Source organism: Haliotis rubra, unplaced genomic scaffold, assembly GCF_003918875.1.
Source record: "Haliotis rubra isolate DU_JTF1 unplaced genomic scaffold, ASM391887v1 Scf133, whole genome shotgun sequence".
In the NCBI taxonomy this organism is placed as follows: domain Eukaryota; kingdom Metazoa; phylum Mollusca; class Gastropoda; order Lepetellida; family Haliotidae; genus Haliotis; species Haliotis rubra.
Window position 1 is genome coordinate 510,547 of NW_025765259.1, and position 27,873 is coordinate 538,419.

The following is a 27,873-nucleotide window of genomic DNA, read 5'->3' on the forward strand; positions in this document are numbered from 1 at the left end:
TTAACATTTCCCATAGTGATGGACGTCAAGGTGCCTATAGACGCGTGGGAGAACGTTATGCACAGGCCTGTGTCTGGGAGAGGAATCGCTTTGGTGGTGGTTCCGTGATGATTTGGGGTGGAATAACAGCACGCCAAAGAACTCCGGATCCTTTGGTGATTGTTCAGGGCAACTTAACTGGTGTGGGCTACAGGGATCAGATTCTTCGACCTGTGGCAATTCCTTTTCTGCAACGTCATGGCCCTGGGTTAACATTCCAACAGGACAATGCCCGCCCTCATACGGCAAGGGTTGCTATGGATTTCTTGTAACACCACAACGTTGACTTACTGCCTTGGCCTGCAAATTCACCGGATCTGTCCCCGATAGAGCATGTTTGGGACGAGATGGATCGACGTCTACGCCGTCTTCCTCATCCGCCAGATAACGTCCTTGACCTTGCAACAGAACTTGAGAGAATCTTGCGTGACATCCCACAAGCCGTCCTTGCACGTTTGATAGGCTATATATGCGGCGTCGATGCACTGCTGTTCTCAATGCCGATGGTGGACATACCCGTTATTGAGCTTGTGACATGGTCGTTTGACCCCTGTCCCGCTTGTGGACTCGTGACGTCATTGTGATTGACTTTTCAATTGAAATTCTCCCGACTTGTTATGGTCTCATGATCCCTCCATTAAAGTTTATATGTACCTTTGACATTGATATCGTACTTATCAACTGGGTTAATATTTTGACAATGCACAGTTTCTTTATGTGGCTAGTATACATTGTCAAACCATATTTCCAGATCCTAATGGGACAAGCCCATACGGTGAACCTGTCCATCTTACGCACCCCAGCTCGAACTATGGCGGCGGGGGAACTCACCACACTGTGACTGTTGAAGGTTGGAGTCCACTAGGTGTTCCCCTGAGACGCAGGCCTCCCCGCCAACCACCATCTCCCCTCGGTGGCTGCAACTACAACAGCAATTATCAGAATACACAAGTGTCTAGAAGTAGCCGACTATAAACATGCAATCTGGGACACCTGGCAATATATACTAATCTATTATATATACATGTGAGTCATTAGGTAATATAAACACACACACACGTGCGCGCGCGTGCGTGTGTATATATATATATATATATATATATATACATATATATGTAACATGTGTGTCTCTACACTTGTAATCTGGGGCACCCGAATATACACACCATTATTGATGGATGGATGGGAGGACGGATGGACGGACGGATGGACGGACGGAAAGATGGATGAATTGATGAATAGATAGATCCGTCTTTCTCCCCCGCCGCCCACCCCCCTCTATAAACCTGTAATATGTGGCAGAAGGGAATCGCGATTTTCGTCTTCTATGTCTTATGTGATTTCAGTCAAGATAGCGAATATCTGGACAGACAACCAGTGTCCTTATACCAATGACCCAGACAGCATGTACAGGCATCGTTGACAAGTCCATGTCATATCGCGGAAGATACACGGAACTCCGGAATATTCGGTACTGTGTTTTTTTTTAGACAAATGTGAAATACGTCAGAAGGAAATGTTTTCGTTTTTATTTTAGAATTTCGGTAACATATAGTTGTATTTCACAACATATAGTCACGTCAAAATATCAACTTCAGCTATAAATCCAAATAAATTAGTATGTTTAGGCGCTACTCGCCCACGTACAACCGACAAACGGCGCACATGTTGCACACAATGGAAAGAACGTGGATGTCAGTTTCTACCACTGCTCCTGCCCCTCTGCTCCACAAACAACGCCCCTGTAGATAAAGACCCGTTGTTCGCAATAACTGAATTCCTGCTGAAGATAGCAACATCCGGCCATGGAGGACCGCCACGGGAGTTCAGCTGGTATGATTAACTCTGATATGTCGACAACATCTGCTAAAGAAATAAATAAGCATGTAATGTTACCAAAATAACTTTTTTTATCCTTCGCGATGGTTGGTGGATGTATCAATGCGCGGTGGTAAGGCTGTCTGACCCGACATGCAATGGGTCACGCACCACAGATGATGCTGGAAGTTCAAGAAGTGTAGATTCCTGGTTGCAGGGCTAGTGGACCCTCTCTGATAAACTGGCTTGCATTCATTGTGTAAACAATACGTCTTGTTTCCAATTAGTGTTTCACATTCAACATTATGAGGTTTATGTGTGTAGTGCGGGCAATATGTATGGGGAAGTAGGTATTTTTCAGAGGAGATTCCAGAGGGACCATGCTTTCTTCACAAACATCCTGTGTTTCGGTGCATTGATGTAAACTGCGTTGCAGACTGGCAACCCGGACAATCACATTGAAAAACAACATTTCGTCATGCCTCATTGTTTGTCTGAAGAGACTGGAACCACGTCGCCCAGAGCAGTGTCTCTTAGATGGCCGAACCCCTGGGCCGTAGTCCGAATCTCAGGCCGTAGTTTGAATATCAGATTCGCCTGGTTGCGTTTCTAGGGCAGAGCAATGTCCCTTAGATGGCTGAAACCCTTGGTCCTGGTTTGAATCTCAGAGCGTAGTCCGATTCTCAGATTCGTCTGGTTACGTTTCTAGGGCAGAGCAACGTCTCTTAGATGGCTGAAACCCTTGGTTGTAGTTTGAATCTCAGAGCCTAGTCCGTTTCTCAGATTCGCCTGGTTACGTTTCTAGGGCAGAGTAATGTCCCTTAGATGGCTGAAACCCTTTGTCCTGGTTTGAATCTCAGAGCGTAGGCCGATTCTCAGATTCGTCTGGTTACGTTTCTAGGGCAGAGCAACGTCCCTTAGACGGCTGAAACCCTTGGTTGTAGTTTGAATCTCAGGCCGTAGTGCGATTCTCAGATTCGCCTGGTTACGTTTCTAGGGCAGAGCAACGTCCCTTAGATGTCTGAAACCCTTGGTCCTGGTTTGAATCTCAGAGCGTAGGCCGATTCTCAGATTCGTCTGGTTACGTTTCTAGGGCAGAGCAACGTCTCTTAGATGGCCGAACCCCTGGGCCGTAGTTCGAATCTCAGAGCGTAGTTCGATTCTCAGATTCGCCTGGTTACGTTTCTGGGGCAGAGCAACGCCCCTTAGATGGCTGAAACCCTTGGTCGACGTTTGAATTTCAGGCCGTAGTCCGATTCTCAGATTCGCCTGGTTACGTTTCTAGGGCAGAGCAACGTCTCTTAGATGGCTGAAACCCTTGGTTGTAGCTTGAATCTCAGGCCGTAGTCCGATTCTCAGATTCGCCTGGTTACGTTTCTAGGGCAGAGCAACGTCTCTTAGATGGCTGAAACCCTTGGTTGTAGCTTGAATCTCAGGCCGTAGTCCGATTCTCAGATTCGCCTGGTTACGTTTCTAGGGCAGAGCAACGTTTCTAGGGCAGAGCAACGTCCCTTAGATGGCTGAAACCCTTGGTTGTAGCTTGAATCTCAGGCCGTAGTCCGATTCTCAGATTCGCCTGGTTACGTTTCTAGGGCTGAGCAACGTCCCTTAGATGGCTGAAACCCTTGGTTGTAGTCCGATTCTCAGATTCGCCTGGTTACGTTTCTAGGGCAGAGCAACGTCCCTTAGATGGCTGAAACCCTTGGTTGTAGTTTGAATCTCAGGCCGTAGTCCGATTCTCAGATTCGCCTGGTTACGTTTCTAGGGCAGAGCAACGTCTCTTAGATTGCCGAACCCCTGGGCCGTAGTCCGAATCTCAGGACGTAGTTTGAATCCCAGATTCGTCTGGTTTCTAGGGCAGAGCAACGTCCCTTAGGTGTCTGAAACCCTTGGTTGTAGTTTGAATCTCAGGCCGTAGTCCGATTCTCAGATTCGTTTGGTTACGTTTTTTGGTTTACAAGCACATACCCGTTTTTGGCAAAAGATTGAATCGGACATCCCGCATGCATCAGTCTGACAGCCGTTCCATAAGAAATAACGTTAATAGTGGTATTAAAACCAACCCTCTCTGAAGCAAAGATACGGGTATGTTGTCTTCTAACGTGTTTACTGTGCAATACACCCTATAACGACTGACTTATGGATTGTTTCAATGCGACGTTCCGTTACAAGCCCCTGTCTTCATGTCACAGGTTGCTGGTGCCTCCAGAGTGCCTCAATGACTAGTACTTGCCTCACCCTGGTGAAACCAGCGGAGCAGGACATGGTTAGTTTAAAACTTGTTTAGTGTTTAGTTGTTTAGTACATAATAAACTGACGAGCAAAAGAAAGTACACAGGTGTAATTGTGGTTGCAATCCCCAAATATGCGTTCTAACTAATAAAATTATAGAAAAACATTGATTGTATAGAACGCAACCATCATGTTTCATTTGTCAAAATGCAACCAAAACATTTGTACGTGTTTTGCACGAATTTTTGCAAAATTGTGATTATTGTCCCATGTCACCAGCACTTTTCTGACAGAGAGTATAAAACCTGTTTGTCATGAAGACTGAACAATCACTTGACAGAAATCTCACGAGGAAATGCCAAGATTGACGTCGGCGCAACGAGAACGGGCCAAAGGAATGACACAAATGGGTGCTTATTGCAAGGACATTGGGTTGCACAAGACAAACCATAATTCGGCTGTTTAACCGTTTCAGTACGACAGGCCAGACATGTGATCGACCCAGAAGTGGACGTTCCAGAGTCACAACACCCCAAGAGGATCGCTATCTGCGGGTTATTCACCTACGCAACTGGATGTTGACAGTGACGTCATCAGCAGCAACATCATTGGGTCATCGCGTAAGCCGATTCACAGTGACAAGACGACTTTGTTCTGCTGGCATGTATGGGCCTACCGACCGCTGCGTGGAATGGCCTTCACCTTCCAGTATCGTAGGAACCGTCTGCAGTGGTCATCACTACATCGCTGTTTATTGTTACAATGTCATTTTGCTGATAAAACACGTGTATTGCAGTGTGCTTCAACATACATTTTCCATTTCATCAAAAGGTTTTGTTATTTTTATCTTATTGGACGAAACACAACCTGTGTACTTTCTTTTGCACATCAGTTTATTATGTAGCTGAGGGTACATGTAAAAACAAACAATACACAAATGGTCGGTGGTTTCCGTCATGCCAAGTGTTGATATGCAGACATTAAGAAGGCAGGACCGGTCGGCTCGCAGTGGTGATAATGTGTCTGGGCAGGGTGCGGGGGTTTCCATGTTAAACATGGTTCGACGGTGAGCTGGCACTTTAAAACTAGGATAGGCCCGGACTCCATTGTCCTCATGTAAGCCAGTGCGTAAACTATACTACCATTACCCTGTGTATCTATAATACGCACCCACTGCCCTGTATGTTCCTAAGATGTACAGTCACACCCACTGCCCTGTATGTTCCTAAGATGTACAGTCGCACCCAGTGCCCTGTATGTGCCTAAGATGTACAGCCGCACCCACTGCCCTGTATGTTCCTAAGATGTACAGTCGCACCCACTGCCCTGTATGTTCCTAAGATGTACAGTTGCACCACTGACCTGAATGTTCCAGCGGATCAGCCAAGTAGAACTTCGACCAGTCCATATCGGATGTGACGTAGTTCAGACTCCATGGACTGGAGTAGATGACCCGATGACCTCTGCTGACCGCTAAGGCCATGGCGGCCTTGGGATAAGGTTTCCATATTTGAATTATGGCTTGTTCATCTATCTGAATTAAAAAATGTTAGACAATTATATAGCAAAAACTACAAACGACATGGACACTATTGCCTGAACTGTATTGCTATAAAACATAGCATGCAAAATCACCTATGTGACGGCTGATGCAGGGCCTAGAGGTTGAGTTATTGTCTGGGGACACTGGAACCAAGGCAGAACACCCCCAGTTGGTGGTTTACACAGTTGTCACGTAGAGACAAGCTGATATCAAACGAGGAGCATATGAGACAACACAGGTCCAACTGACCTGGTATTCATCAGGGCAGAGTCAGGGCACAGCCCATGTGTCCAATGTTCTACTGATCTGATTAACGACCCATCGTTACACAATTTACGCCTTCTGTGAACGTCCTTTGAACCCCACTACACGTGAAGCAGAACAATCGTTAGGTAACGTACGTCTACTGTCTAGCACCTGCTGACATCGTTACGTACCGTACATCAACTGTCTAGCACCTGCTGACATCGTTACGTACCGTACGTCAACTGTCTAGCACATGCTGACATCGTTATCGAACGTAAATCAACTGTCGTCAGGGAACATACGAACACTTCTGTGTACTGTCTAGCACCTGCTGACACCGTTACGTACGTCAACTGTCGTTAGGTGCCATACGAACACTTCTGTGTACTGTCTAGCACCTGCTGACATCGTTACGTACGTCAACTGTCGTTAGGTACCATACGAACACTTCTGCGTAGTATTTAGACCTGCTGACACCATTACGTACCGCACGTCAACTGTCGTTAGGTGCCATACGAACACTTCTGTGTACTGTCTAGCACCTGCTGACATCGTTACGTACGTCAACTGTCGTTAGGTACCATACGAACACTTCTGCGTAGTATTTAGACCTGCTGACACCATTACGTACCGCACGTCAACTGTCGTTAGGTAACATACGAACACTTCTGTGTAGTATTTAGACCTGCTGACACCATTACGTACCGCACGTCAACTGTCGTTAGGTAACATACGAACACTTCTGTGTACTGTCTAGCACATGCTGACATCGTACACGTGATTCTGCTGCCGAACACACTTTCACATCTACACGTACGTACACTGACTTCAATGTCCAGTACATCCTGCCAGAACACAAGCGTCCTCTTGCTGTCCAGCTGATTCACAATACTTGACAATCTGCAACAAACAATTACTCCTGATGTAAGGGCAAGTCATGGTCAAAGCAGCATGGCTACTTGATTCAAAACACTGGCATATATATTACTAACAACCTAACCAGGGAAAGTCAGGGGGACTAGTTTGTCATACAGACCCTGAAGCAATATATCTAAGAAAGCCCACGCAAATCTAGAAAATGTGGCAAGTCTAGATTTTCACAGCTTCTGAAAATGGAGAAAGTACCAAGCCTCCTTTTCATTATATTTTATGTAAAGTATGTTTATTTCATAGAGTAGTTGTTAGTCTAGGTTTGGACAAGGAGTAAGGATTAGGCCATAACCACGTGATCCTCAGCGATAGGCCAAGATCTTTAAGTCCGATATGATACATCAGTATGTGTGTCTGAAGAGATCACTGTACTTAGCCATCTCGTCAGGTGCAGCCTGGACATATTTTGACAGCCCAATCGAATGACAATATGTGGGTTATTAAGCCAATCAGATGTCAGTTTTCTAAAATGATTCGATTTAATTTATTTACGACTTTTAGAAAGTGTGCATATTGTCAACATAACAGCGCCTCTAGATTTTTGTATTTAAGATACCAAAATCGGATAAGCAGGGCAGGGCAGGGCAGGGCAGGGCAGGGCACTGTAAAACGACATATATATGCTACATTGCTCGAAAGGGTATTCTTCACTTACCAGCATCACAAATGTCACACAAAATTCAAATTCATAAAATACATTAAACCAATAAAAATACAGAAATGTGTCGATTCGCCGACCTTCTGATTCCTAAGACAAGACCAGAGTTGTTTGTTCCCGTGACAGGTTGTCATGGTAACGGCGTCATGGGAGAGGAGGGCCAGACAAGTGCTAATTAGCAGGAATGGCAAAATTGACTGAGTTCGATCAAACACTGTATTGTTTGTCTACTAATATTATGTATAGCATTGAAGCAGATAACCATTTCTCTAATTACACATCAACAATGGAGTTTCGTGCAGGGTACAAGCTACGAAGTCCTGACCTCAGACTCGACTGAATATAGACAGCGGACCGTGAAGAGTGATAAAGCTTCTTTAAAACACACCCGATGATTGTTTTCCAGACTTTTGTCAACAACAGGGTGTGTATGTCAGGCGAAACATTCGTCTCTCACTCATCAATGCACGTGTAAGATGTTGTTTTTTACACAACTTTTCCTAACCACTTTTTAAAAAAGAATTAAAACGCCTGCCCTGGGAACGACGTGAACATGTTATCTTTGACTCTACACAGGCAGTCATGCGCGTCAGGAAGTGTAAGCCACTCTCGACCCAGACAGTGCCGACATGAACGTCGCGCAAATACATCGTCCTGCACCATGCAGTATGAGTCACTGTCTGACTTTCTTTGCCCACACATTTCTCAAATGATCTTAGGCGGTTTTGGACGGATTGCGGTTTTTAAGTTGTGCCATTATAATGAGGTGAGGTGAGGTGAAATTGGGTTTAACGTCGTGCTTGAGAATATTTCGCTCATGTGACGACGTCATTATAATGAGCAAAGGTGATGCTGGCGTTTTTGATCTGCTGGCGACAACCACACAATCCAATCATGCCAAACACCGTCTGCTTTGAGGGTGGAGTGGTGCGGTATTGGCAGCTCCCTCTGGCGGAGATATCCAAGGGAGGTAACCAGCCAATCAGCACCCACGTCGAACTCTTAGAAACAGGATGCCTATTTTGTTTCAGTGTTTATATTATCGCTGTGTTTCTTTCATTATCCACTTAGTTTGTTTTGTACGCTGAAAGTAAACCCATTAAACTGAGACTTAAAATAGAGCGTTGGTAGCAGGATTAGATCACTGAAACATTGAATATATTTAAGTGAGGAAGCATGCCAAGATATATATGTTGTACGGTCATGAATACGTGATTCGTGTTTGGGACAGGTAAACCATTTCCAACATTCTCATTATTGTATAGCTTACTTCATTCGAAGTAGTCAAGACACATTACATGATCACGAGCAAAGTGAACAACACACACTTCCGGAAAATGACGGAAGTCGCTACCCTTGGCACACATGCAGCAAATAGTTCTGACGCTGCCGTTGCTCAACTCAGACAGACGACAAATTTCTTATACAACCATATCTGAAAAATGTCGGATGTCAGCCCCTGGTTTTTGACAACGTGGATTACAAACGCACACTTTCTCAAATATCTCCTAAACTATACTGGGTGATAATTTCATATTAATGAAGGTCTATCTGTGACTCGCGCTGGGCACAGAGGCACCTACCTGGTAGTGAAATAATTCTGTACTTCTCTGTAATCTTCAATTGTTTCTCTTTCCATGAATCTAACGATATCTTTGGATTTAGCCCTGGAAACGAAAAGTGAGTGTTACGTTTGGCAACAAGAACTCCGAACGTTTCTAGGACGGGTTGAGTAAGTACTTTCTGAAGACCTTTAATAATAACACGACACTTTGACTCGTTTCTTCCAAGGTGCGTAAGGCGTTCATATCAGACGTGTGTAACAACACGCAGCAGCACACGACATGGACATCCTCCCTTCCGAAAAGCACGTAGCGTTCACTGTCACAACCAGAAACACTCACCAACACGACATGGGCACATCGTCCCCTCCAAGATGCACGTAACGTCCCGGGAACGCTGTTAGCAAATCATCCCACAACCCTTCCAACACCGTGTACGTGACGTTACTGCTGACGTCGAGCACCCGGTGCAAGTTGTCGTCGGCACAGTCGACCACGACGTCGGGGACGCCGTTTCCCCAAGAGGCGGTGTGACCTTGGCGAGTTGAAAGTGGTTAGGTAGCGATCACTTATAGTTTGGCATTTGCCAGATATTGTTCAGAAGTTCAGTATAGTTTTACAACACATATTACATCTTTGAATTATAGAACGAAAATCATTGACATTAATCAGTTGGAAATAGATTTTTTCACAAAAATGTCAAATGTAAACGTATCATGGCGTCAGGTCAAGTCGTCTGAAGCACAGTAATTCTCTCTTTGACATTTCATACAGTTATTACCGGTGGTTCGAATCCCAGTGGGACCAGTGGTTTGCCAGCATTATACAGATGTTCATGGGTTTCACTCATGCTATAAGCGTCCGTGACCTCTATAATTCCCACAGAATTTCAACTGAAATTTAGCTGTAACCGAACTCACTCATACATTTCCACAAGCCTTCACAGTAGTGAGTGAGTTTAGTTTTACGACGCACTCAGCAATATTCCAGCTATATGGCGGCGGTCTGTAAATAATCGAGTCTGTACCAGACAATCCAGTGATCAGCAGCATGAGCATGATCTGCGCAATTGGGAACTGATGACATGTATCAACCAAGTCAGCAAGCCTGACCACCCGATCCCGTTAGTCGCCTCTTACGACAAGCATGGGTTACTGAAGATCAATATTCTAACCCGGACCTTCACGGGTCCCTTCACAGTAGAGCTTGTACTGGGACTGGCATCTTACCTGGAGAGTCGAGCTCAGGAAGTACCCGGATGCCCCTCTGTCTGGCAAACTCTACGATATCCGCAAAGTCCGCTGCGTCGTACGTCTTTGTAGGAGTCCTGAGGAAAGTCATACTCAACACGTTATTTATATTACAGGCAGACAGACAGAACCTTATGTATGTAAGAGATAGATAGATACACAGATCCCATGCCCCATGCCGAAGTACGGATCCAGCAATGGAGAGTGGAAGTCCGACTCTCCACCAGTACCATGAGAAAGACGTTCCATGCCACCGTACGAAATTAACGTCGGTCCTTAGGCCCGAAGCCGACTGAAAACCACTTGGACTCACAGCTTTTCTGCAGGTCTTTATGGCCGACAGCTTAAATTCAATTCTTTAACTCAGTTTGTTATAGTTGTCACATTTTTGTTTGCTGGGAATTACATTACAGCTAAAACTTACATTGTAGCTAAAATATAGAGCCTACACATTCTGATCACAACTTTATATGGTTCTGGGTCCTTAGGGCCTGAATCTTTTCAGGGTTAAAGGCAAACATGCTGAAGGTCTGCCGGCACATCGTCCCTTACTCACAGACAGGCACAGCCAGGAACGTCTGGCGTGGTGCAGGTTCCAAGGAAAGAACAACTTGCGGACATGGCGCAGGATCACTGTTATCATAATATCGCAGGGCTCTACACAGTACCTTGTCAGCGTTACCATCTGGAAGTACTGGATACCGCCGTCGTGCCACTTTATGGTAACATCCTCTTGCCGGACATCCGATATCAATGGGTGACCTCACTGGGCCTCATTGTTCCCGTTAGATCAGGGCATGATGTGCTTACATTGTTGTTGAGGCAAGGGTGGAACGTTTTTTATTACACAGTGGGATACTCACCTTGTTCCTGAGGCCAGGATATGATTTGCTGACCCAGGGAAAGGACTGGTCATCTACCAAGCGCCAGTGCAGGACATTCAGCTTGTTCTGTTCCATGACCTCCTGGAGGAGACAGAGATATATTAGGAACTAGCAAAACATAACAGAAACTAGGGGGCACTCTCGGAATAGAACTATAATTCTGATGGTCGTTGTGTTGTTACGTCTCACCAGGTTCTCCTTGATTGTTGTTGGGTGGAGGAAGTGTGTGCCGGTGTTGATCATGACGCCGCGGTGATGGAACCGGGGGAAGTCCACAATGTCGGTCATGTGAACACACGGCTGGAACATACAATGACCAGCTATCAATGTATGGCGATCACTGCACAGCTACCATCGCCATATCCTGTGTAGGGTTAGAGAAGTATGTAATTTGCTGATCGAAGGAAAGCATACACTGAATGAATAAATAAAAGACAATCAACACATATGTGATAACACCTGTCACATTCAACATAACATAAGGCAATGAACGCTTAACAAAGGAAACGCTTCCTTAACACTAATGGCATTTGTATCTTGTGTGGCTTCCTCATGCCAGGTAGTGAAGCATGGGATGGTGACGGTCAGGGTAACACGGGAGGGCCAGGTACCCCAGACAGACACATATAACGATGGTGAGGTCGGGGACCGTGATGGTCAGGGTAACACGGGAGGGCCAGGTACCCCAGACTGACACATATAACGATGGTGAGGTCGGGGACCGTGATGGTCAGGGTAACACGGGAGGGCCAGGTACCCCAGACAGACACATATAACGATGGTGGGGTCGGGGACCGTGATGGTCAGGGTAACACGGAAGGGCCAGGTACCCCAGACAGACACACATATTGTGATGGTGAGGTCGGGGACCATGATGGTCAGGGTAACACGGAAGGGCCAGGTACGCCAGACAGACACATATAACGATGGTGAGGTCGGGGACCGTGATGGTCAGGGTAACGCAATACAGGGAGGAGGGCCAGGAACCCCAGACAGACACATATAACGATGGTGAGGACGGAGACCGTGATAGTCAGGGTAACGCGGGAGGGCCAGGTACCCCAGACAGACACACATATAACGATGGTGAGGTCGGGGACCGTGATGGTCAGGGTAACGCAGGAGGGCCAGGTACCCCAGACAGACACATATAACGATGGTGAGGTCGGGGACCGTGATGGTCAGGGTAACACGGGAGGGCCAGGTACCCCAGACAGACACATATAACGATGGTGAGGTCGGGGACCGTGATGGTCAGGGTAACGCGGGAGGGCCAGGTACCCCAGACAGACACATATAACGATGGTGAGGTCGGAGACCGTGATGGTCAGGGTAACGCGGGAGGGCCAGGTACCCCAGACAGACACATATAACGATGGTGAGGTCGGGGACCGTGATGGTCAGGGTAACGCAGGGAGGGCCAGGTACCCCAGACAGACACATATAACGATGGTGAGGTCGGGGACCGTGATGGTCAGGGTAACGCAGGAGGGCCAGGTACCCCAGACAGACACATATAACGATGGTGAGGTCGGAGACCGTGATGGTCAGGGTAACGCGGGAGGGCCAGGTACCCCAGACAGACACATATAACGATGGTGAGGACGGAGACCGTGATGGTCAGGGTAATGCGGGAGGGCCAGGTACCCCAGACAGACACATATAATGATGGTGAGGTCGGAGACCGTGATGGTCAGGGTAACACGGGAGGGCCAGGTACCCCAGACAGACACATATAACGATGGTGAGGACGGAGACCGTGATGGTCAGGGTAACGCGGGAGGGCCAGGTACCCCAGACAGACACATATAACGATGGTGAGGACGGAGACCGTGATGGTCAGGGTAACGCGGGAGGGCCAGGTACGCCAGACAGACACATATAACGATGGTGAGGACGGAGACCGTGATGGTCAGGGTAACGGGAAGGGCCAGGTACCCCAGACAGACACATATAATGATGGTGAGGTCGGAGACCATGATGGTCAGGGTAACGGGGAGGGCCAGGTACCCCAGACAGACACATATAATGATGGCCAGGTGAGGACATATAATGATGGTGAGGTCGGGGACCGTGATGGTCAGGGTAACGCAGGAGGGCCAGGTACCCAGACAGACACATATAACGATGGTGAGGACGGAGACCGTGATAGTCAGGGTAACGCGGGAGGGCCAGGTACCCCAGACAGACACATATAATGATGGTGAGGACGGAGACCGTGATGGTCAGGGTAACACGGGAGGGCCAGGTACGCCAGACAGACACATATAGCGATGGTGAGGACGGAGACCATGATGGTCAGGGTAACTCAGGAGGGCCAGGTACCCCAGACAGACACATATAACGATGGTGAGGATCAGGACCGTGATGGTCAGGAGGTAACGCGGGGGAGGGCCAGGTACCCCAGACAGACACATATATCGTGATGGTGAGGTAACTTGGGAGGGGAGACCGTGATGGTCAGGGTAACGTAACAGCGGGAGGGCCAGGTACCCCAGACAGACACATATTGTGATGGTGAGGTCAGGGAACGTGATGGTCAGGGTAACGCATGGTGGGAGGGCCAGGTACGCCAGACACACACATATAACGATGGTGAGGACGGAGGACCCGTGATGGTCAGGGTAACGCAGGGAGGGCCAGGTACCCCAGACAGACACATATAATGATGGTGAGGACGGAGACCGTGATGGTCAGGGCAACGCGGAGGAGGGTAAGGTACGCCAGACAGAGACACATATAGCGATGGTGAGGACGGAGACCATGATGGTCAGGGTAACTTCCGGGAGGGCCAGGTACCCCAGACAGACACATATAATGATGGTGAGGACGGAGACCGTGATGGTCAGGGTAATGCTTGGGAGGAGCCAGGTACCCCAGACAGACACATATAATGATGGTGAGGACGAGGCCAGGACCGTGATTGTCATGGGAGTAACGCAGGAGGGTCAGGTACCCCAGACAGACACATATAATGATGGTGAGGACGGAGACCGTGACAGTCAGGGTAACGCTTGGGAGGGCCAGGTACACAGACAGACACATATAACGATGGTGAGGACAGAGACCGTGATGGTCAGGGTAACTCAGGAGGGCCAAGGTACCCCAGACAGACACATATATAATGATGGTGAGGTTGGGGACCGTGATGGTCAGGGGTAACTGTGGGAGGGCCAGGTACCCCAGACAGACACATATTGTGATGGTGAGGTCGGGGACCATGATGGTCAGGGTAACACGGAAGGGCCAGGTACGCCAGACAGACACATATAACGATGGTGAGGTCGGGGACCGTGATGGTCAGGGTAACGCGGGAGGGCCAGGTACCCCAGACAGACACATATAACGATGGTGAGGGCCAGGAGACCATGATGGTCAGTCAGGGTAACGCTTGGGAGGGCCAGGTACCCCAGACAGACACATATAACGATGGTGAGGTCGGGGAACGTGATGGTCAGGGGTAACGCTGTGGGAGGGCCAGGTACCCCAGACAGACACATATAACGATGGTGAGGACGGAGACCGTGATGGTCAGGAGGTAGCACTTGGGGAGGGCCAGGTACCCCAGACAGACACATATAACGATGGTGAGGTCGGGGAACGTGATGGTCAGGGTAACGCGCAGGAGGGCCAGGTACCCCAGACAGACACATATAACGATGGTGAGGACGGAGACCATGATGGTCAGGGTAACTCGGGAGGGTCAGGTACCCCAGACAGACACATATAACGATGGTGAGGTCGGGGACCGTGATGGTCAGGGTAACATGCTGAGGGAGGGCCAGGTACCCCAGACAGACACATATAATGATGGTGAGGACGGAGACCGTGATGGTCAGGAGGTAACGCAGGAGGGCCAGGTACAGCCAGACAGACACATATAACCGGATGGTGAGGTCGGGGGAGACGTGATGGTCAGGGGTAACGCTTGGGAGGGCCAGGTACCCCAGACAGACACATATAATGATGGTGAGGTCGGAGACCGTGATGGTCAGGGTAACACACGCAGGAGGGCCAGGTACCCCAGACAGACACATATTGTGATGGTGAGGACGGAGACCGTGATGGTCAGGGTAACACTTGGGAGGGCCAGGTACCCCAGACAGACACATATAACGATGGTGAGGACGGAGACCGTGATGGTCAGGGGTAAGCAGGGAGAGGGCCAGGTATGCCAGACAGACACATATAGCGATGGTGAGGAGGGAGACCATGATGGTCAGGGTAACACAGGGGAGGGCCAGGTACGCCAGACAGACACACATATGATGATGGTGAGGACGGAGACCGTGATGGTCAGGGAAGTAACAGGGGAGGGCCAGGTACCCCAGACAGACACATATTGTGATGGTGAGGACGGAGACCATGATGGTCAGGAGTAACACGGGAGGGCAAAAGGTACGCCAGACAGACACATATAACGGATGGTGAGGACGGAGACCGTGATGAGTCAGGAGTAACATGGGAGGGCCAGGTACCCCAGACAGACACATATAGCGATGGTGAGGATGGAGACCATGATGGTCAGGTGTACCTCAGGAGGGACACAGGTACCCCAGACAGACACATATAACGATGGTGTGGTGAGGACGGAGACCAGTGATAGTCAGGGTAGCATGACTTGAGCCGGCCAAGTACCCAGACAGACACATATAGCGATGGTGAGGATGGAGAACCGATGATGGTCAGGGTAACTCGGGGAGGAGGTACCCCAGACAGGACATATATAACAGTGGTGACTAGAGACCGTGATATAATGTGGTAACGAGGAGGGCCAAGACCCCAGACAGACACATATAGCGATGGTGTAGGGAGACCGGATGGTCAGGGTAAGGCAGGGCAGGTACCCCAGACAGACACATATAATGGTGAGGTCGGGGACCGTGATGGAGACCTGAGAAGAATGGCAAGCCAGACAGTGAGGACCGAGGTCGTACACATCGTACCTGCCGACTATGATCTAACTACATACCTGATTGTCTATGAGCTGCTGTATGTACCTGACTGACACATGATCTGATGGTGAGGTAGTTACCAACGATGGTCTCGCTAATGTCTGAGGGCCAAGCCAGACAGACACATATTACGATCATGAGCTGGGGACCATACACCTACCGTGCCGACTATGATCTTCGCTATATGTACCTGATGGCTGTATGTAGTGGGCTTGACTATGAGCTGCTATATGTACTAGTTACTGACCGCATGCCACCGGCAATATGTACCTGCCGTTCTGTAATTTCATATGGTGTACCTGCTTGATCTGTGGGCTGATACATGTACCTGCTGTCTATGAGCTGCTATATGTACCTGCTGTCTATGAGCTGCTATATGTACCTGCCTGTGATCTGATAGATATACCAGCCGGGACAATGTCTCCAGGCCCCTCAAAGCTCCCCACACCTCACCGGCCGTGATGGACGCCGAGTTGTTGTTGATCTGTAATGTGTCTGAAGTGAACAGAATTGTTTCCAGTAAACAGGTGTATCAGCTTAGGAAATAGTGAAAAAGTTATCTTGTTCAGTCTGAATCATGTCATTTATATTTATATTCACACAAGGCATCAGGTATACCACGTAATTCGTCTTTGCGTCTAACTACACATGCAGTTCCTTGAGCTCACTGTACAAGTGCATTGGAATGGGACTTCCGCATAGAATGCTTTTCCATCTGACTGACCATAAGCTCCTATTTAGGAAGAATAAGTGATTCGAAGTACTGATCACCATTGCTATGGGGCGATAATCTGTGATTTGTGCAGCCTAAGATACATTCACCCGCTCATTAAGACGTCTATTACGATCATTACGCTAGTGTGATGTTATAAGGTGTACGTACATGTTTCATTGGCAGTTGGTTCTGGATACGTCTCACTGCACGAGTATAGCACTGACACCACCACGTTGTGCAGACGAGCAGGGTTGCCTGGTTCCATAGAAGGTTCGAACTCTCCCTGGTCTCTGATGACTACTGATTGTGTACTGGGCGGCCGACCCGTAATAATGACGTAGTAGCGTCTCAGTGCCTTTCTGAGCGTCACACACGACCGAGACGACGGGCTAATAACAAACCGGAAGTTAGTATCTAGCTGATAAACCATGTTGGAGTCAGACCGGAAGTTACGTGGTAATGGCCATGGTTGACCCTGTGTTCTGTTTCTTGCCTCCGTTTTGTAGGCCACATGTGTATCACGTGGAAAATCTGTAACAATAGCTTTGAATACACAATGCTTTTTATACAATGTAGCGTATGACAACAGCAAAACACGAGTGATGAGGTGTGCTCCCACACTACAGACGAAGGTTGTCCGTGAGCTTTGTCAGATTACAGTTTGGGAAGGAGTGAACTACTTCTTACCCTTTTATAACAGTATTTCAGTTGTGTCACGGTCACGGCGGGTGCAATGTGGGGTGCTTAATGTGGGGTCAGTGCTTAATGTGGCGCAAGTCTTAGATGTATAAAACCTAGGAAGATACAGTACAGACCAAGGACAACAATTCAGGCATATCTGAGGTTCGAACCCACTATCAGCACATCCTGACATAAAGGAGCTGAACATGGCGTACTCAGAACTGATGCATATGACCACAATGTGTCCCCATTACTTAGCAGTTAAAACAAGACGTACATCTTGGGGAGACCATGCCCACAGAACGCCCCAAATACAGGGGACTTAGATTCCTGGGCAAAAACGGGATTATGGCAGTGATATTTATTTGAGAAAGAATAGTTTTTAGTCTATTACAGTCTATTGAAAGACACCTATAAAACCACAAAACATATCCCTCACATCCAGTGACCGTTTTTAGAAACCCTAGTGTAGATTATTCTTCAGAGGATTCTCTACAACAGGTTTTGGTTACCCCAAGTAGCCAGATGCGAAATTATATCGATTCCAACGACACGCTTTTGTAGTTAAGCAACCCCCACTACAAGCAACACTGCCACCACCTCCACTATTACTGTCATTGGTGGTGGGGTAGCCTAGTGGTTAAAGCGTCACGCCGAAGGCCCGGGTTCGATTCAATGTTCGAAGTCCATTTCTGGTGTCCCCCGCCGTGATATTGGTGGAATATTGCTAAAAGCGGCGTAAAACCATACTCACTGTTTGCAAACTGAAGATCCGTGACTATAGGACCTGATTTCAGCTGCAGATGAGACGTACCTGGAATCCATCTCTTTGAACGACGTCGTTTTGGTTTCGTGTGACTCCTGGTCTGCCACAGGGACACGTCCATCCTCTCCTTGACCGGGACGTTCTCAACGGCTTCATACGGCAGCATCGCCTGCAACATAGCACTCCTCATCTTTCCCCGTCGACCTTCACCCGTAGCGCGAAAAACATGATTGTTCCGCCTTCTGGATCGCTTGTAAAACCTTTCTCCTTGGCGCCTCTGAGCTGCAAAGCGAATAGTGAGTAAGCCGAGTTTATTTCCGTGGCACAGTTGGAGTTGTTGGTTACGCCTAATTTGACAAATAACTACCATTACAACGGAAGGAAACCAAGTGGATGCGGTGGATCGAGGTTTCCGCTTGCATAGGACAGCTAGAAAGTTCCATTGTTTAGGCGAGCAGTGGGAAGCCTACACGAGGTCGACTGTGGAATATTACGGTCAGAACTAGTCTGTCTCAAGGAACCATAGTATTTTCCATTCCTTCGAGGCATACATGTAATGCAAAAGCTCTAAATATAGAACGTCTAAATTTTCTTCAGCCTCCGAATCTCCCACTGGGTCTCCTTATAAATTTAAACAGAGATATTTGTTTCTATGAGAAATATATATTTTCTGAGGTTAAGCGTTAGTATAGGTGAGAACTAGTGGTGGTCCGATTAATTGAAATAATCGAAGATTGGTCGCAGTGACTAAACGACCAAGCAATCGATCATGTTTTCTCATAATCGAATACAAACAATTCTGGAACACCTTTTGCATTAACAATTTTTTTTCACAAGGTTGGTTTTGTCTGTTATATTTCATGAGCACTACAAGCTCGGTCCAAGTCATGATTGAATTTATCTTAAAGAGTCCAAGAAATTTATGTTCCTAACATACTTGTCATCCTTTAAAGATGTGCAATTTGCGGGAAAAACAACCAAAGAACTACAAGTTTTTTCTTTATGTTTTTGTGCACACAGGAAAATTTCATAAATGACGCTAACCAATTATTTTCGATGATTGATCGGTTGTAATGAACCAATCATCAATTATGAGATTTTAACCACTTCCCAACATTAGTGAGAACAAACATGACCCGCTAGACCGAGTCTGAACTCAGCTATGATGACAGACAAAGGATAACAGTCAGATGGGTGACGAGGTGACGAATACCTGCCATTATAACTACTGAAGTAATAATCCATGAAAAAAAACGGTTCTAGAATAGTAACATATACTCTTTCTCATTAAAGTACAGATTCTAGAAATGTTTTGCTTGGGCCCCATCCGGAATTCAAAACCACACTCCCAGAGTCAAGCATCTAATCACCAGCACACAAAGTCAGCCATCTAACCCACTCAGCCATCGCAGGTTCCTCAAAAATGGAAGTCTGACAACTGGTAGTCTAGACCACGTACTGTGTGTACTGTGTACCCCAGTCACGAGTGTACACAGGAACAGCTACCACGGATGACAGTTGTAAATGCACAATGCTACATAAAAGTAGTGAAATGTAACATTTGTTAACATAGGTGGGATTACACTTTCTCAGTGAGGTAGAATTTCTAAATGATATTGTGTATTCATACTATGATAATATCAATATGATAAATATAATCGGCGCTAAACCCAAATCACTCACTCACTCCCCATGTATATCAAACCAGAACACTTATATCCCATCACAGACTTGAAGATAGCTGCAATAACATAGCTGTGTTTGAAATGGCCTTCGTTTCAGTGATGTACCTGGCCCGTTTTAAACATGTGTGTAGCATGAGTGAGAGATTTAGGAGTACACGCGCTCCGTTGTTGGCAGGGAGTGGACGATATGTCCAACATGTGTCTAATAGTCTGATATATTCTACAAGGATGTATCACAAGTAGGTGAAACTGTTATTAACCAACTCGTAAAGGTTTGGTCACTACTGGTGATATATCGTGATGTCCCCAAGGGATGTATGTACCACTATATTCACAACATGTCTAAACACCGAGGTATTCCGAAGGGATACATGTGCCGTGCTGTAACAAAGGAGATACGTACCGTAATGTATCAAAGGGATGTATGTACCGTGTACCGTAATGTATCCAAGGGACGCATGTACCGTGTACCGTAATGTATCCAAGGGATGTATGTACCGTGTACCGTAATGTATCCAAGGGATGTATGTACCACTATATTCACAACATGTCTAAACACCGAGGTATTCCGAAGGGATACATGTACCGTGCTGTAACAAAGGAGATACGTACCGTAATGTATCAAAGGGACATATGTACCGTGTACCGTAATGTATCCAAGGGATATATGAACCGTGTACCGTAATGTATCCAAGGGATATATGTACCGTGTACCGTACTGTGTCCAAAGGACGCATGTACCGTGTACTGTAATGTATCCAAGGGATGTATGTACCGTGTACCGTGATGTATCCAAGGGATGTATGTACCGTGTACCGTAATGTATCCAAGGGACGCATGTACCGTGTACCGTAATGTATCCAAGGGACGCATGTACCGTGTACCGTAATTTATCCAAGGGATGCATGTACCGTGTACCGTGATGTATCCAAGGGACGCATGTACCGTGTACCGTAATGTACCCAAGGAATGCATGTACCGTGTGCCGTTTACCATGTACCTTGTACCGTGATGTTTAATCGTTTCCTGAGGGAGATACGTACCATATTATTCATAAGTGATAAATGTACCGTGATACCCCAAAGTAATATTTGTATTCGACAGAGACATGTGTATCTTGACATCCCCAGTGATGTGATGTTCCAAGGGCAGATGCGTAACATGATCTTACCAAAGGATGTAAGTACGATGACACGTAGGTATATAAAACAAAGGTGTCCATATCTGTATGTTTTTGAACTTATAAAAACAGATAAGTGGCGCGATTTTCCCCAGGAATGTAGAAAGTGTCTGACCATAAGTAAGGAACCCTTTTGATACTAGATGCTTGATGGGCATTTAGATATTGACATCATGAGTTCCCTAGTGATGATATATCGTGATGTACCCAAGTGATAATGAGGCATATGTAAGATGATGTTCCCTACCAACATTTGTATACACGGCACACATATAGTTTTCTCGCTAACTTCAATAATAAATCCCGCAGTTATAGCACAAACAAACAAGGCGAGTCAAACTATGGCACGCTTATAGCTTGTGCTAAATCAGGATATAAAGACCCTGTTTCTGACATAGATTACAGAGACATATCTACAGATAAAGGTTGGCATGTTCCGACTGAAAAACAGAAACACCGAAACAGTATAACCTAAGAAACATTTTCAATTTTAAATGTAGTTATCATGTGGCCGGAATAGCGTGTTCAGATAACGGCAGACATTCATGACCTGCGTATAGGTAAAGAGTCCGATCCAGTACAAGTGAACGAAGATGGGGGATGGCGCTTTGACGGATGAGGGAGAATTAACTTGAGTTAAACGAAACAATATTTCGGTTATTACTTTACAGAGTGAGTCAGTGAGGTTTAATACCGCTTTGAACAATACTCAGTTAAACCATTCTCAGACGTTTTCCACTGTAGTGAACGGTTATAATTAGAAGATAAAGATACTCTGTTTTATATTTTGCGGTCCTTTATTGTTGCTTTAAGACCGCTAAATGTAATTTAGAAACCGAACGCTGCCGAGGTAGAAATCGCCCATGTCTGACATGTTTGTTTACAAACAAAAGGGTCAATGGGTTCATTGTATTCATACACGGTGAATCGGTTACTTTAATTAGCGGTCTTTAAACTGCCATTTAAGTACGGTTTTGATGAGCTCTCAGCCAATCAGAATCGAGTATCACAAAATGTCGTGCTCCAATGTGTAATAATATCCAACGTTGCGTGGAAACGACAGGATTTCTGAGATATACTTAGAGACCAACAAAGGTGAGAAACTTCATGGATGACAACGTCTTTATGATATCATCATAAAGTAAACATGTCATCCATTAATCTTACCTTGTTCGTAACTCACCAATTTCTAAAATGACAGATCAGGTATGGGTGAATAGCTACAGCCAAGTGACAGGCCATCAGTGATACCTGTACCAGGTTAATTATTTCGTTTACAGCGCAGGAAACTGACACTATTCACACAACATGGTCAATTAGTTTCTTAACAGACTACAGTCATAACAACCATGCTTGCTGTGGAATATATAGCTACACTGTCTGTTGACTCTGGTAACGTAAATACACTATGAGATTCGTTACCCAAACTGGAATGGTTCAGATATTACGACGGTTGGCGCCTTTTAACAAAGCGATGCCAGCGGTACGGTGACCGCCACTCCAGTATTTTAAACATAGACTTACGTCTGTTGTCGCGCAACGCTTGCGGTGTGGAACGGGTCCCTTCGTTCGAGAAAGGTGTATAAACAGCCTACAATGGGGCTGATTACAAACTCTGTCGCTGAACATGTGGCAGTGGGCTTTTGATAGCTGTGAGGTTGTAGTAAGCTTCAGAGACACGAGGCGAAGACGAAATAGCAGCCATAGGAAGTAGGTTAATTCTAGTCGCATGTGACACACGTTCGGTTCGTTTCTCGACGTTTATCAGTGTAACTGTTGGTGACTATACACAGGCGAAGCTGGACAGGGTTAATGCACTTGTATACATAGGATTTAGGTGTGTGTGAAGGTTCGTGGGTGGAATGCTGGCATTAGTTGGGACTTATATCGGTTTAACAGTGCTTATCAATTGAGATACCACGGCGAACGGACCCGTGAAGGTGCGGGTTAGAATGAACCATCAGTAACCCATGCTTGTCGTAAGAGGCGACTAACGGGATCAGGTGGTCGGGCTCGCTGACTTGGTTGACATATGTCATCGGTTCCCAGTTGCGCAGATCGATGCTCATGCTGTTGATCACTGGAATGCCAGGTCCAGACACGATTATTTACAGACCGCCGCCATATAGCTGGAATATTGCTGAGTGCGGCGTAAAACTGAACTCACTCACACACCCATGGCGAACGTAACACTTTGACATGGGTACATCTCTTGGACAGCGCATACTGACATTCCGAGACCTTGTTCATCCCCTTAACGCCGAGCACAAGTCGGGGTAACAACAAGTACCATGTTTACGTGTTTCTTTATGGAATCTCACAGAAACCACCGACCTACGTCCTTTACCCTTACCGGCCACCCATGGGCATGGTTGACCTTCCCCTGACCAAAGTTTACAATCAGGGAGATCTTTATCCCAAACAGTGATGAGCGAATCCCGACACAACTAAGGGACGCAAGCCTCACACTGAATATCATAGACGGGTGACACGGAACCTGAGACGCATTGACATCTAGTATCTTCGGAGTAACGCCTTTCCCTGGTTTCTTCATCATTATCCTCCGAATTGCATCTGGCCAATCATCCCCTTATGCCAGTGAAATTAATCACCCTAATACTACCTGAGCACCATCATCACCAGAATTAGTGTCGTAATAAGATAAACTGAATGAGCAATATGGGTGCCGCTCAGTTACACGTGTCGCTCAGAGCCACACAACAGTGTGTGGAGGGGGCAGCCGCGTGGGTTTGGTATCAGAAGGACGTTGCGACCTACGGAGAGAACGGTTTGATTTTCTCACATCAGGAAGCTATTCGTCTAAACTAAGCAACGCAGCTAAATACCGCCCATTCCGAACATACGGTAGCATCGCTGGAATACAGAAACAGCTCGCATTCTCACGCTGCACGCCATTCTTGTTACATAGCGGATGACATAAGCCGATGCAGGACGACGGGCTGGGGCAACACACACTTGTTTGTTTCGTGGGAAAACAATAACATGATAAAGTATCCAGATCACAGAACAGATAAAAAACTAAATATACTGATCTGTTCGTTAATGTATTGATAAATCTGAGAAACCGAATACCGCGACTTACCACCAGACGCAAAATGTTGAATCCTATGCGCATTCAAATTGAAAAGACGGACACAAAACTAAACTCCTGCCCGTGCATGCACGGGAACACAGAGCTGGCGTATGAAAGTCCAGGAACGAATGCTACGTTTTCATAATTTGGTACCGCTAAAATATTTTCGTATACTTAGTTAAGAATACAACACACAGAGATTCACGACCGTTACAGAATGTGATGACACCGAAAAGGTAAACCACCATTGGGGTCCACCATACATCACAAGACGCTCATAATCACAGAACATCTCATCACCGATAGGGTCTTTGGTTGTCCACTTCCGGGTTATTCAAGTGAGGGGCGGTGGGGTAGCCTAGTGGTTAAAGCGTTCGCTCGTCACGCTGAAGACCCGGGTTCGATTCCTCACTTGGGTACAATGTGTGAAGCCCATTTCTGGTGTCCCCACGCCGTGATATTGCTGGAATATTGCTAAAAGCGGCGTAAAAAGCGCTTTTATCGTGCATTGATGTGTGGAAAAGCGCTATACAAATGGAACTATTATTAAAACTAAACTCACTTACTCACTCACTATTCAAATTGGCGTTAAACCCAACAAATACGTTTGCCTGACTATAGGTTTCAAACTGACATTACTTTGAGTCACTTATTTGAATGTCCTCGATTGTCTCATGAAAGCCTTTACGACTCCCAACCACCCGGTGTCTGTATTCAATGAGGGCATCTCAATCTGGATTGGGTGAATGAGGGAAGTAAGCAGTATTTCAACAATGACCTGAACAGTGAACATACTTGTGTATACAGAGGAATACCAGCGACTGTCAACCCGGATACGACTCACGATGTCACGCACTCGTCAAAGTCACATGACCAGTTTCCGGTTCAGTGTTGACAATGAGTGAGTGAATGAGTTGGATTTTACGCCGCTTTTAGCAATATTCCAGCGGTATCACGGTTAGAAACACCGGAAATTGGCTTCACACATTGTACTTTTGTGGGGAATCGAACCCGCGCCTACGGCGACAATGAAGGACATTTATGAAAGTAAACAAGATATGCAGGAATATTTTTAGCTTATTGGAAATTATATCATTAAAAGTGCGGAAGTATCTGTCTGACAGTTATCCGACATCATAGGTTTTGGTTTCTGGAAATGAGCAAATGCAAACGTCTAGCTAACATCAGCCAAAAATGCGTGTTTTTCTTGGTAATGAACTTTGACTGTCGTTCTATATATATATACAGTCGAGCACTGTTGTATCGAACTCTGATAACTCGATATCTCGGTTGTCTCGATATAACATCTCAGTCCCGGCAAAATCCTTCATTATTTATCATTATTCAAGCTCTTTTAACTCGATACGGATGCCTCGATATTTCGGATATCTCGATATAATTTCATGGTCCCAACAAGCAAAATTACCCTTTTAACTCGATATTTGCAAAGAAACTCGATATTCACCTACCCTTTATGGGCAAGTATCCCTCTGAACTGAACCACACATACACATACGTATACTGTACTACTATTGTACTTACAATTACTTTAATGTATATGTAAGTTTTTCATCTTTGAAGAGCCTTTCTGTTGATAGTTAAACAATAGAAGAACCATTCCCTGCCTCGTCCTAGAGGACGTAGTGAATCTTTAGGCCTATATATCATATGATACAATAAGTGATTGTAAAATAGCAAACCTACAAATGTTCTTCTATTCCCATTGGTTTAAACACATGCGATACCTTTCAAAGTGATTCCTGGATTTTTGCTGAAATGCCTAAGCTATGCAGATCCATGGAGCTAGCAAGGACCATATCATAATATGTTCATGCAGCTTGTGTAATCCGTAGATATCAACAACGTAATTTCATGAACAGACGCTTGACGTGACATCAACTCATTCAAGTATCAGATGCACTGTGTTCAAATAACGTCATCAATGGAAACACATAGTATAAGGGTCATTCAATACATTGTTAGCATTGTTGATATTCCAGGGCAACACATGTAACAATCAGACCGATACCCTGCAACAAGTGTGCATTTAACATGACAAAATACATTCCACTTAAGTGTCATTAGAATAACAAACATTATCGGTATGATTTCAACTTACCTGCCATACATCCTGTGGCCAGAAACAACAGCGTCAATAATAAATTAATATCCATATTTTAATATGACAACTTGGATTCAGGCATGTGATTGTGGCTGTGGAACACGGATGTGAAGAACGCTGTGTGAAGCTTGGGTTGCCGTGACGTCATCACAGAGGCTCGCGCTGGGTCAGAAGACGATCATGTGCAGGGCAAGATGACATTTTGTAAATTCCAACTTTTTAAAAAAATGCTATAAAGAAGGTAAACATGTGAAGTGAACTATTGCTGTGTAGCAGCAGGAAACCACTGGTGCCACAGCACATTCCACTCCTAGAGCCACTGGGTGCTCCTCTTTCACACATGCTAAATCGGGGTACCGTCAAACCCAGTTGTAAGGAAACTATTGTTTTGTTGCAATGTGCTCCATCGAGTATTAAAAGATCACATGGACATCCGAATAATGTATATACATGGAATTTGTATGGCATATCGTACATGAGGTTCAGGTATTGTCAACACACCGTCTTCAGACCTCCTCCAGGTTGTAGAGCGTGGTCCCTACCGAAGGATGTTAAGATATGCTACTTGTTGTTACCCTGGCTGAGTTGGGTACAATGGTAATCTATGGCATAATGTCAGTGACCTGGCTCTTTGGCGACATGGCTTATGAAATACACATCCTAGGGAAAATATGTCATTCCTATTGGGCCACCCCGGGCACATTTTTCGATTGCATACACAATTTCCACCCATGTCTGTTATGAATGATCCTAGCCCCAATCACGAAAATGTATTTAAACGAAAATCTACCAGATAACACAAACGTGCAATTCATCAGAATAACTATTTGTAGATATCCTCGTGTCATCGTGGGGAAGTCTACATTGGATCTTCGGTGCGGACTTTGCGGCTTCAACTCCCTCAGGAGACACGTGTGTTTTTCATGAAATTGTTCTATCATCTCTTGAATTAAAGAGAAAAGAAGTTCCGCCTTTGCAAAGCGGTGTTTAACTAACAATTTACGTCATTTAAACACGGTCGAAGACAAAGGAGCCATGGCTTAGATCACCTTGTGACTGTGATGTCCTACTCGGCTTTGTGTGTACACACTGGACGTGATTCACGGAGAGGGAATGTTCTCACGGCAACAGTCGCAGTAACACGATCGACTCCATGCCTAAACAGTCAGCACCTTTCTGCAGTTATATAGGAATTTACGTCAGCGCCTGTCAGACTCATCTCTGAAGTAGGCCGTAGACCTTTACCCTTAAAGCATGGGTATGGGGCTGAAAGACAGAGAAAGAGTCGAACCTCCAAAGGTAGGACCCGCCCAAGTCGTGAGAAGAAACCAGTACCACCTACTTACCCAAACAGAAACATTTCACAACTACTTTTCATTTACACCAAACGGATTTGTTTAAGGGGGTAGTAGAAAGCTATTCTTTTGGACTGAAGACACATCTTTAAGCGGCATTTAGAAGCTGGTATGGTGAAGAGGAACATGCTTATGGATAGTCAGCTCCTTCATTGCAA

General features: G+C 46.1%; 1 protein-coding gene across 1 annotated transcript; it reads right to left on the minus strand.

Annotated features, from left to right (window-relative positions):
- Positions 1–900: 900 nt before the first annotated feature.
- LOC124267697 (beta-hexosaminidase subunit beta-like) lies at positions 901–26,498 on the minus strand. The gene is made up of 12 exons (XM_046702680.1): positions 26,358–26,498; positions 18,328–18,561; positions 17,001–17,363; positions 16,500–16,612; positions 11,352–11,462; positions 11,142–11,243; positions 10,283–10,355; positions 9,371–9,563; positions 9,050–9,133; positions 6,700–6,778; positions 5,452–5,623; positions 901–962 (listed from the first exon to the last, which is right to left on the minus strand). Exons 1-12 carry the CDS (start codon positions 26,410–26,412, stop codon positions 901–903), a joined length of 1,641 nt encoding a protein of 546 aa, XP_046558636.1. The 5' UTR covers positions 26,413–26,498.
- Positions 26,499–27,873: the final 1,375 nt, after the last annotated feature.

Bases quoted from the DNA above. Each gene is read 5' to 3' on its own strand.
- LOC124267697 (XM_046702680.1), bottom strand. From the start codon at position 26,412: ATGGATATTAATTTATTATTGACGCTGTTGTTTCTGGCCACAGGATGT. The intron at 11,244-11,351 runs GTGAGACGTAAC...TGTCTCCTCCAG, and splicing joins CAACAATCAAGGAGAACCTG to GAGGTCATGGAACAGAACAA. The intron at 5,624-6,699 runs GTACGTACGTGT...TTTTTAATTCAG, and splicing joins TACTGGACATTGAAGTCAGT to ATAGATGAACAAGCCATAAT.